The 12634-nt window shown below is 42.1% G+C and overlaps 1 protein-coding gene across 7 annotated transcripts in view; it reads right to left on the bottom strand.

Moving 5' to 3' along the window:
- Positions 1 to 2922: 2922 nt before the first annotated feature.
- fam163ba (family with sequence similarity 163 member B, genome duplicate a) overlaps positions 2923 to 12634 on the bottom strand; it is a 48433-nt gene continuing 38721 nt past the window's right edge. For 4 of the 7 annotated variants that reach the window (XM_061699257.1, XM_061699258.1, XM_061699259.1 and 1 more), the window contains 2 exons: positions 10033 to 10160; positions 2923 to 6630 (listed from right to left, as the gene is read on the bottom strand). In XM_061699257.1, the coding sequence (XP_061555241.1) occupies positions 6178 to 6630; positions 10033 to 10137 (558 nt within the window). In that variant the 5' untranslated portion in view covers positions 10138 to 10160 and the 3' untranslated portion in view covers positions 2923 to 6177. Of the gene's footprint in view, positions 6631 to 9247; positions 9612 to 10032; positions 10161 to 12634 lie in introns of those variants that run through there. The other 3 variants (XM_061699256.1, XM_061699262.1, XM_061699261.1) reach the window with 3 other exon arrangements.

The following is a 12634-nucleotide window of genomic DNA, read 5'->3' as shown; positions in this document are numbered from 1 at the left end:
TGTTTCTGGAATGTGGGAAGCAGCCAGATTTAACTTTACCCACAAGAGGGCCGTTTTGAACCCATGACCTGACATGCTCACCACACCCCCAACTTGCTGCCAAACAGACAGGGTTCATTTTGAGAGAGAGAGAGAGAGAGAGAGAGAGAGAGAGAGAGAGAGAGAGAGAGAGAGAAAAAAAAGAAAAAAGGACCTCTGTCTGTCCTGTGCGGGCTTTGCATGTTCTCCCTGTGTTTGCGGAGGTTTTACGTATTTGGGCACTCCAGCTTTCTCCCACATTCCAAAAACAATGCATGTTCTGTTGATTGAAGACTGGATGTTTGTACACGTGCCCTGCTACTGACTGGTGACCGACCAGTCCAGGGTGTACACTGCCTCTCACCCAAAGTCAGCAGGGATAAGATGCAGACATGTGGTGCAGAAATCAAATCATATTAAATGGAATAAAATGCATTTAAATGAGATTAGAAATCGGTCAGCATAGCGCACTAGTGGGTAACGGGGGTAACACCATCCTGCACTTGTTTATGCATACTAGTGTTTGATTATGGTTCTCTTCTGCTGTCTGGTCACTGTTTGTTGATAATGAGACCACATCTGCTCCTCATCTCTATACACGAAGGAAACAAACTATATCATGGTTTGTTTCACAGCTGTCTGCTACAAGCTGTTTGTTCCGTGTGAGATATTTAAACAAAGAAGCCAAGTGATCCGGCGAGTATTTTGTGTTGCAAGTCAAACGGCAGACACGGCACAGAGTTAAACGTTACCATGGGAGCCCAGTGTGGACTGTCAAAGCTCTGAGCGGATCAGCAGTGATGGAAGTGAGTTTGCAGTTGGCACACAGCTCCAGTCGGACGTCAGGTGGAGACGCCCGCTTGTCAAGACGGCTAACTAAGATTAAAAAGCGACCTGACAGCGAGACGAGGAAATGATAAACGCAGCCTTTACAGGAGGGAGTTATTTCAACAATGGAGTGATTGAGTCACAGAGGAAAGCGGACTATAAAAAAAAAATAACGATCTGGGAGAGGAAATAGATGCACTTATTAGAAGCGTGAGTCAGAGCTAATGAATGAGAGATAGCACAGAAGACTGTGACAGATGGGGCCGTGTGAGGAGCCTCCCTGCCACAGACATGAATGGACACTTTGTGATGACATTAATGCAATAGCTACATCCAGACATGAAAAACCTTTCAGATGATCTCTTTTTGATACTATTCTATCCACACTTACTTCTTCGAGACGGGACTGCTGTCAATGACATTATACAAACAGTCTAAAACTCTTCATTGCACCACCACATATGACTTAACTAGGGGATACTCTAAGTTGCCTCTTATGTTTCAGCAACTGTATGTCATATTGTTTTAAGTGTTCTTACTGTTTTCATAGTGTGTTGTGTCAGTGAGATGACTATCACAGCACGCCACGTACAAGTACATAACCATATCTCCAATCGATCTTTTGGAGACATCTAATATTTGAAGGGGGTGAAAATGCTCAAAACTCGCCCTGCATATTGGTTCAAACTGCATTCGCCCCGCATATTGGTGTGCGTGTACCCTGCTTTATGGTCACACAACCAGAGAATGAATGCATTCCAACCGAAAAGATTTGAGACGCGTCTTTGACTGAAGCTCAAAGATCTGAGACGTCGCTTAGACTTGATACCTGACTTGGACTGAAGATCAGAGACCGATTTCCGACTTAAGAAAAAAAAAAAAAAAAAAAGTCCTCAAACAAATGACAACTGAATTGAACTGAAGCCCAATGACCAAAGAACTGACTTTAACTGTAACCCAAGGAATGGAGACCTAAACTTCTCGCTCCAACTTTTGGACTTCAGGTCAAAAGACCCATCTGGAGCACAATTCAAAGACATGAAACATATTTAAGCAGGGTACACATTTTAACATCTTAAATTATTTTTAAAATGAGTGTGCTTACTGCTCCAATAGTATGTGGTATGTATACTTGAGATGACCAACACACCACACTCATAACAATCAATGTGTTATAGTATCAAGACTGACATGTGAGAGGCAGCATGGTACCGCAAAGGAATCCAGAGTCCCGGAAAATTAAAAGAAGTGGTACTATTAGATAAAAATATAAAATAAACTAGACAACCTTTTAGCTTATCTGACAACTACAATGTGGTTGCAAACTCTTGTCATTTTTATTGTGGTGAATGACTTAGGAGACACGTTACACAAACACACAGCACAACCACTTGCTCCTCTATTTGAGTCCAACAACAGCATAAGCTTCAGCAAGCTTCCTAATTGGCTATCGTTCCATTTTACGTTACAATCACGGAGTCCAGTATTGACCACACGAAGGGTATGCAATCATAAATACTGATCAAGTTTTTAATATTTACGGTTGTTAGCCCAAACAAGGGAAAATCACTTTTAACACATCACAATAATATTGTTCAGGATATTTTTTTTTAGAAACAACCTATAATCAGTTTTCAGCTGACTTTGATTAGATTTTTTTTGAAAATGCTAAGATTCTGGCCGATATTAGACTTTGCTTGGATTTACAGTTAGTGGAAGACTGGATTTAAACAGCAAAGTTGAAATCATACTATTCATATTTTTGCTCCTCTCACTGGTAAAATATGGATATTGGTCATGGCAGCACGAAGAGGCATTTAGGCATATATAGGTATGATAAACCTTTTGGAGGGGGGGGGGGGGGGGGGAGGGGGGGTCAATTACTCGCTGATTTTTGCTGTTCGGGGGCAGGGCCAGGTCCCTATCCTCGAAAAATAGTGGGGGAACACTGTACACACATGTATCTATAGACTAAACAATTAAAAAAGGTGCAGTCAATCAAAGCTAGAAAAAAACAAAAGACAATTACATTATGTGGATGCATGGACCGTCCATGAATGATTGCTAATTGGACTTTGCTAGAATAATTGGCATTGCTGCAAAGAAATCAGAGATTTTTTTAACACTATTTTATTATCAACATTGTGTCTGTTAGCCAGATATCCAATTAAAACAAGGACATAAATGTGTCTGTTGTACTTCAGGAAAACAAAACAGCTGGTTCATGGAACAAACAGAGTAATTCAAATACTTTTGACGTAAAAGCAACACTGCATTTGGAGACATATCTGTAATAATCCAAATAATACTAACAAGAATAGAGTGTCTCCTTCGTTATGGCACCAAGTTCACCGTGCACCCTTCTTATCGCTTAATTAACAAGGAAAGCATAACATTGTTTGTGTATGTATTTGCAGGAAAGCACATCAATTACTCCAAGTTTGATCCTTTGGAAAAATAAATGAGCTTGCCCTGTAATATGATAAACAGAGAGAGCGAGAGAGAGAGAGAGAGAGAGAAAGAAGATGTACAATAGCATCCACTTGAAGAGGGGTGGGAGGGTGTCCAGAGTAGTCGCGCCCGCTCTCACTTCCTCTTTGTCATCAAGCCGTAATAAATTCCACTCATTAAGGCCATCAAAATTCAAAAGCCGCTCCTTCTTAGTCCGAGCGGCAGCACTCCACAAGGCCAGTCAGTGGAGCAGGAATACTCCTTAGTCTGATGTGTCAGGAGTGGAGAGAAAGTGGCCTGTTAAATATTTAGGGAAGTGCGTTCAAAGCTAGATTAATCTTCAGCGTGTGGATCAACAAATCAAAGACAACAGAAAGAAGAAAGACTGGGAGAGTCCATGAAGCTTCAGTAAAGGGGAGAGCAGAGTCAAGTCTCTTATATAGGAATAATCCATGTGGTAAAACTGTTGTTTCATCACAGTTCTGGTTATGATGGAAACCAGTACGATGCTGTCATCCTTGAAACAAAACATTCAGCATTATTGCTGCCGATTAGCACATGGGTGACATTGTTAAAGAAATATTAAGGAGAATAATATATGGCTGCGTTCCTATAAGAATTTAGAAGGATTTCAAGGATTATTTTTAACCCCAGAAAATAAAATTTCTGATCATTTAAACATAATCGGCAATAGCGTAATATTCTTTTTGTTCGTTATATCTTTTTTTTAGGAGTGTAAATATACTGTCAGTTCATTATCTTTTGGGTTTTTTTTTTAAAACAAGTTTTATTGTAATTACCTTTCAGGTTGAATAACCAAGATAAATACTGCTTTGTACTTTACGACTTTTTTTTTTTTTTTTTTTAAATAAGCTGTGTACAATATTCTGTCTATTTTCATAATGTAATGATTTCCACAAAGTTAGTAAACATGGTTCGTTGGCCTCTAAAGTTAGCAAATATGGTTCCTTGCCCTACAGTTACCATATACAGTTCATAAATTGACCAAATATTTTACCATGCACTATAAAGTTAAGTAAATGGGATTTCATGCCCTATAATGTCACCAACTACGGTTCCTTGCCCTTTATCATTACCAAATACAGCTCATTTCCCTATGAAATTGCCAAATGTGGTTCTTTGCCGCCGGCACGGTGGGTGACTGGTTAGCACATCTGCCTCACAGTTCTTGGGACAGGGGGACCGCGGTTCAAATCCGGCCTCGGCCTGTGTGGAATTTGCATGTTCTCCTGCATGGGTTTTCTCTTTTCTCCTCCCACGTCCCAAAAGCACGCGTGGTAGGTTGATTGAGGACTCTAAATTGCCCGTAGGTGTGAATGTGAGTGTGAATGGTTGTTTGTTTCCATGGGGCCTGCGATTGGCGGGCGACCGGTTAAGGGTGTACCGAGCCTCCCGCCCGAAGATGGCTAGGATAGGCTCCGGTAGCCCGCGACCCTAGTGAGGATAAGCGGTAAAGAAAATGGATGGATGGATGGATGGAGGGTTCCTTGCAAACATGATTTTGTGCATCCATATATGGTTCTTTGCCCTTTGAAGTTAGCAAAGCTGGTTATTTTCCCAAGAAGGGTACAAATTATGGTTCCTTGTCTGATCAAGTTACCAAATATGGTTCCATGCCCTATAGACCCACCAAATATGCTTCCTTTCCCAGTAAAGTCACTAAATATGGCTTCTTTGCTTTGTAAAGTTACTTCCTTGCTCTGAAAGACCATCAAATCTGTTTCCTTACCCTTTAATATCACCAAATATGTGTCCTTTCCTTTTAAGGTTACCAAATGTGGTTTCCTTCATTTACAAAGTTACCAAATAGGGTTCCTTTCCCTATGATGTCTTCAAATAGGGTTCCTGGGACATATAATGTCACCAAATGTAGGTCCTTTTCTATTATGATTAAAAAATATTCTTCCTTGCCCTGTAATGTTAAATACGTTTCCTTACCATCATCAAATATGCTTAATTGCTGTTTTAAGTCACCTTAAGTTACCAGATCGGACTTCTAGCCCTATAAAGTCACCAAGTACAGTTCCTTGCGTGGTTCCTTGCCTAATAATGAGCTACAAAATGCAGAATTCTTATAACCTTACGACTACAGCTATGAAATGTTGGCAAAATGAGCATTTTTATGGCAAAAATACATTGAAAAATATACTTTGGAATGAATTAGCAATTTTGGTGCAGTTTTTTGTACCATTCCCTACTAAATTCTTGCAAGAACGTGTTGAAGGATTAAATAGTTATACATTCACAGTCATGTGAGCATATAACGGTCAGATTCACACTACTGCTCTGGACATCCATCTACAAAGTACACTGACAAGATTTTTGGGAAAATAAATAGACGATTTCTATCTTTTCCGCGAGCCCTTTATGTCATTTCAACATCACAGCCAAAGTGAAATCTATCTGCAGAAAAAAGGCACCCCCGTCCCACAGGCGCTGAATTATGTTTCATAATCTCCATAATCTGTGTATGGAGGAGGAGACAGATCCTTCCATGGCAGGGAAACACTGCTCCTAATCATATTTTGCTTTTTTGTAGCAGCTACGGCAGAGAGAAAAACCCTGACCGTGATGTCATCCCGGAGAAGAGGGCTCGGACTATATAAATTACGTTTTGTAATCTTTTACAAAAGCATTATCAAGCCAAGGAGTTATATAACAACTGAAATACTTCAACCTTGAAAGTCACAAACTCAGTGTGGCGTTCCGGATGAAAGTGAGTTCCTCGACCTCATCATAGCAAAGTGTGTCCTGAGAGCCAGTTCAGCGTCCAAAGCGCATCAGATGATACCGAATTGGACTAGAGGGATCACAATGACATTGAACAGAGCCATTTTTTAGTCTATCTTGGAGGCTCAGCTAAACATCAGTGCTGATGCTACAGCTGCGAGTGAACATGTCCCTCATGGTGACCGAGCGGGCCAAGTGAGGCTTACGGTAGTTGGAAATGTTGACGGGCACGGGCAGTTCCATGTCCGGCTGTTGCTGGGGCGGGGGCATGGCGCGGTAGCTGACCCGCTCGCCACCGTTCCTCAGGCCATCGGCTTGGTGGTGGACCGGCGGGGGAGCGGGGGGCTGCAGGTAGAAGGGAAGCTCATAGTGGGTGCACGACGGACAGAACGTTTGCGAGCGTGTCAGTTTCCGGGCCAGCGGCGGGGTGGGGAAGAGGGCGGGACCATTGGGAATGGAGGAGGCGGCGGCCGTGGCCGCCACAATGTTGTGATTGGAGTGGACCGGCGGCAGGCGCGACGTGACGGCAAAGTCCGGCTCCTCCTCCTCCGACTCGGACTCCTCCTTTTTACAGCAGTAATACTGGAGAGGAGAGGGAGAGACAAGAATTCATGTAAAATATTAAAGGCGCACACAGGAAAGATCTGGCAATGTTCAAATGGACACCGAAGGAAATCAGGGAACAGAAAAGGTGGATCTCAATGCTGTAACCATCACAGTAAAATTAAGATTTGGCAAATTAGTTTAAATGGCAGCTGTGTGTATAAATAGACAAAATATGGTTCCTTGCTCTAAAGTATGGGGTCAAAAACATTGCTTCTTGTCTTTTTACCAAATGTGGTTCCAATTAACCCAACCAAATATGCTTCTTTGCTCAACAAAATGACCAAAATATAGTTTCTTACCCTATAAAGTTACCAAAAAATGGTTCTGTGACCTTTAAAGTCAGCATTTATGGTTCTTGTCCTATAAATCTACCAAATATCTTGCCCTATAAAGTCACAATTTGTTTCCTTGCGGTATGAGGATTCACACACATATTCTCTCGTATGCTTAAGTCCCAAAAGGCGCGCATCTCCACGCTTTTCTGACTGCGCCGACTTCTGCCGTCCACTTAATTCTATCATAATGCGTACCTCACGTTCGCTCTCATATCTGGCCGAGATAAGACTTAAGCGCGTTTCCTCATTCGCTCTCGAGAGGCTGTAGTAAGTCTAGCGCTCCATGAAGGTGAAACATCATATTGCATGTTTTGATTTAGTTAACTGCTCCCGCGCTCTGACCGCTGGTGACGGCCCGGCAGTTGACTCGTTCTGACGGCGTGGAAGACACCTGGCCCATATATGCTCACCGACTGCCCGACAGCCGTAAATATGTCCCGACCACGTTGCGCCGATCGACGGCTGAACGTCAACCTATTTTATCATATTAATTAGCGAAGACAAATTCAGCGCCAGCACATCATTTTTCATGCACCTGCGAGGGGCATTTTCAATTCAAACGTGCTGCATGTGGGCGGATAATGTCTGAAATCTCCGCTGCACAGTCTGCACTACTGCAGTCATCATAATGGCGCGATGGTGTGTTATATTTTGAATTAGTTGTTTTATTTGAACTATGTCATCGTCAGTCGTGAAATCTGTTTAAGTGACGTGCCCTCGTGTGCAGCTGATAAACAGCTTTCTACCTCGTTTTACTATTGCTGGCCTTCCAAACATGTTCCTTCATAAGAACAGTATACTGATTCAATGACATGCATTCTACAGTATTTACACTGTTTACTTGCGAATACAAACACATTGTCCTTCAAAGTAGCCTGTTGGACAAGCGGCGACTCCTAACCTTCGTATCCGCTACGGGGGTTAATTTTGTTGCGATTTCAGCGCACTTGTACCTCAGCAAAGCATTTGCAGCTACTATTTGTGACTCACAAAATTGAGCTTGCAGATTAATCCCAGGCATCCCGCCAACTAATATCAAACCACAATACAGAGATCACTTGGATTTGTCTGGCAATTAAAACAATCGTAATACTCCCTAAATAGAGAGGATAATAGTGTTTACACTCAATCAAGGCCGCACTTGCTTGTAGACAATCTTAGCAAATTGCTATCGGGTGGAGCGCATGCAAGTCTGTGGCATTTTTAGGTGCAATTAGGAGACCACTATTGCTGTAATACTGGGACAAGGCTTTTTAAAACATTTTTTCCAGGCACTACAGTACACCCGCGAATGTGATACACAGCATCAATCTGAGGTTTGTCTGGTATGAAATCAGTCACTGTTAAAAAGAGATGACTTACTCACTGGGAAATGAGAATGATGTACAATGACGAGTGTGTGTGTGTGCGGGGGGGGTTGGGAATTCGGCAAAAAAAAAGATCTCATGAATGATTTACCACGGGCTTAGACGGGAGAGCCAATGAGGCAGAATGGCTGATGTAAGTCGCAGCGCATGTTCCTTTCTTTGCGAGGCTGGCGTGAAATGAAAACTATGCAAACACACTTTGGTGAGTGCAGATATGAGTTTTAGTCCGCACACTCCTCAAACAATCTGGATAGTACAAGCTAATTTTCCATTCTAGTGGGTCACCACATCCAGCTCCGGCTATCATGTCGTTATCATGTAATATATCTTTGATTTGATGGCCAGTCTTGAGGATGTTTACCTGCTGTTCCTTTGGCCCAAACATCATCTGGATGTGTTTCTGATAGTTGTCTCTAGATGCATCCTTGAATGTATTTTGTCCTGTGCTTGGGTTTAGTGTTAATTTGTGAAAATGTTGACATCAACACACAGCATCTTATTATTTTTGCCAAGATGGCCGGAGTTAGTTGCTAGTGATCAATAATCAATGCAAAGTATTCCTGTGATTTTTAACGACTGGCATTGCATCACTAAAACGCAGTAGGGGTCTTGCTTTGGCATTGAAAAATAATTGATGACGTGATGGAGATCAGTCGATTTTCTGACAGGCGGAGTTGAGACAAGGAACTTGACATTTGCGCTGGACAGCATTAAAATTTATAGACTCTTGCTAGGAAAGTTACTGTATGTCCCTGACAGGGAACATACGGTATATGTACAAGGTGAGGCAGAAAGGTTCCAGGAATGCTGTCACAAAAGATATACATGTATTTCAAATCCAAACTACAAGTTTTCCCTTTGGAAGTAATGCCCCTGGAGTCTCTGCCACACCTTTACGCACTCCTGGAAGGAGTTTTCCGGAATCCTCCGCAGTGCCGTCATTACATCTATCTTGATGTCCTCGATGTCTTCAAACCAGGTCCCTTTGATGACTCCCTTGAGCTTGGGAAAGAGGAAAAAATATTCAAGGTTGCACAAGTAGGGAGGTTGCTCCAGCATGGCGATGTTCTTCTTGGCCAGGAATTGTCCAATGCTCAGGGCAGTGCGAACAGGTGTGACGGATCTTTGGGTACAACCTGGAGACCAAATGCCAGAGCCTTCAGCAGATGAGTCTGATGTCACCAAGCCCGAAGAAAGCAAGACATTGGAAGTCCCAAGTCCAAGTCGTGTTGACTGCATTCTTGTGAGGGGCAAACTAAAGCGGACATACGAGGTGTGTCAAATAAGGTCCAGGTTTGTTGTCACAAAAGATGTATTTCAAACCCAAAGTACAAGTTTTCCTCTTAGATGTGGGCCAGGTGATCACAATTGTATTTTAGAGGGAGTTTGACTATGACTTTAATTAAAAATCTTTATTTGACATGGAGCAGGGTGACACGGCCAAATCAGATGTCATTCCAGGCTTAAATTACCATTTTTATACCACCAGATTATGTGTTGATTATTCATGCCATAGTTTGCAAATTACATGAGTGACAATCCACATTGCATACTTTCCTGTTCAATTGAAAATATGGCCAAACTTTGGTGTAATTATTTAGGATCTGTCGCTCAACTTTTTTTTTTAATGCAACTAAAAAGAAAAAAAGCGGGTTGCTCCTTGACGGACGTAATACCTTTGCACTCACCTGCAGTCTGCAGTAGCACAGTACTGCGATGATAAGGAGTAATATGACCGTAGCAAGAATTCCACCGGTGATGACCACTGTCCCGGCTGTCATTCGAATGGCTCTCCATCAACCGCCTGCACGGAGCAAAGAGGAAGAAGAAAAAGCTCAAGAGCAGGACAACAATAATGAGAGCAGAGAAGAAACCAGCGTGTCATCTCGGCACCACTTATTGAATTATCCAGCTGTTACAAATAAATGTAATAGAATCAGCTGGCAAGTTCTGCTTGCTGTGTCAGTTCAGACTAGAAAGTGTTTGGGGGGGGGGGGGGGGGGAGAATAAAAAAGAACGTTCTTAGAGAATGCTTGATTACAAGTAATCAAGATGATATGCAGAAAGAACAGTTGAACGCTAGAGAGAGAGAGAGAGAGAGAGCGAGAGAGAGAGACAGTGAGGTCAGTATGAGAGATGATGAGTAAATATGAAATGAAGACAAGGGGGACAGAAGGGAATGAAATGCTGGGAGGAAGTGAAACAGGATAGCGGGATAAAATGTAGCATTGGGATGTGAACAAAAGACAAAAACAGTGTGATTATGACATGAAAGGAAGACTTCAATGAATAACCAGAACATTATTTTTTTATCAACTCAGCAATTCAACTTTAAAAATCCCAAACTTTTTGTCCCTAAGGACAAAAATTGACACATTCCCAAAAACTGGTGTAGGAATATCTTTTATTAATGTTTTTCCTCTTAAAACAAGTGAATCTGTTGAAACTACTTTAAAGTGTGGTATGTGTTTGTTTTTTAAAATACTGATCATATTTTCCTATTTATTGCTATCTATTATACTGACCCATCAACCCATCCATCATGACATCTTCTATAGTGCTTGTCCTCATTAGGATGGCTCGTTAGCTGGAGCCTATCCCAGCTGACTTTGGGCAAGCAGTGCAGGGTAGGCCCTTGCTAGCCAATCGTAGCGCACATAGAGACAAACAGCCACTCACACTCACATGCACACCGAGTCTTCAATGAACATAACATGCATGTTTTTGGAATGTCGCAGCGAGCTGGAGGACCCAGAGAAAACCAACGCAAGCACGGTGAGAAGATGCAAACTCCACACAGGAAGGTCAGAGCGAACAACTGTGATACAGATGTGCTAATCACTTTTCCACAGTCCACCATGTAATTATATTTTGGTACAGTCTTCTTACATACACACCATTATCTAACATCAATAGGAACAACCATCCTTTCAAGAGAAAGGCGCCTTTGCGAAATCAGTGAAAAGGGAGATTTCTTTTGAAAAAGTAGCACAATCTAAAGGACAAATTCCAAAATAAAATCCAGTAACTGGGGTCCTCGGCTCACGACAATTCCTATGAAGGGGCCTTTGTCTACCACTAAATTACGCTAACGCAATAGGGAAGTTGTAATTACAATGTGAATATTTGAATGAAAAACACATCCGGGCTAAAACAATCCAATTAAAAAACAAAAAGCGATGGTAACTAAACATGCCTTCTGGTGCTGTGCGCTGTTCGTAGCCTTGACATGCCGAATGTCGGGAACATCGTAAACCAAGGACACCATGTAATAATTACTATATATTTTGGGGAGCTTTATCTACACCATCACAGTGTCCAAAGCCTCACATTCACCCACACATTCATACACCAATGGGCGACTGCTGCCATGCCCACTGGGAACAAATTAGGGTTCAGTGTCTTGCCCAAGGACACTTCGACATGCAGACAGTCGTAGCCGGGATTCGAACCAGTGACCCTTCGGTCACCGGATGACCTGCTCTACCTACTGAGCCACAGCCACCAGTCCAATGTCCAATGTCCAATGTCCAAAATCAGCAACACTCATTTCATTGGCACATTTGTAGAAACCAGTAACCAGGTGTGACATTTTGCTACATGGTTTGAATTGGGAAAGGTTGCACCATCTGGAGGACAAATATAATAAATGACAAACTGAAAGCCTATACAAGGGGTCCTCAGTTTTCGACGGTGCCGACACTTGACGATGTGAGGGTACGAACGGCATGAAATGAACTAGATTGCGGCAGGAGTGGAAAAGTGACATGAATGAATCTCAAATGCAATAATGTTGTGTCAACTTCAAAGGCTAAGGCAAAAACATACAGAATTGGATCTGCGAACAAATTTTTAACATAGTCCCTGCACATGAACTGTTAAAAATCAATACTGCTCTCCAAAAAAGTAAATCTTCAAGGATGGGTATGTGGTGGTGTGTGTTGGTGGGGGTGGGTGGGTTACTGTGTGCTTGTTGCTAAGCTATGAGTCAACATTGCGAGCTATTATATGCAGCTATAAAGACACCTCTGCTGTCACTATATAACCCAGACACACCCTCATACACTGGATATAAAAAGGACCCCTGTTAAAATGCCAGGTATTTGTGATTTAAAATATGAGACCAAGATAAATCATTTCAAAATTGTTTACAGCATTGTGGTCTATAACCTGTACAACTCAACTGATTTTTTTTGAGATGGTATCAAAAAATAACCAACGGAGATAATGTGATTGCACAAGTGTGCACACCCTCTTACAACAGGGGATGTTGTAAAT

This window comes from Phycodurus eques, chromosome 15 (genome assembly GCF_024500275.1).
Source record: "Phycodurus eques isolate BA_2022a chromosome 15, UOR_Pequ_1.1, whole genome shotgun sequence".
NCBI lineage: Eukaryota > Metazoa > Chordata > Actinopteri > Syngnathiformes > Syngnathidae > Phycodurus > Phycodurus eques.
The sequence above is the reverse complement of the archived record's forward strand: the minus strand, read 5'-3'. Positions and strand labels throughout refer to the sequence as shown.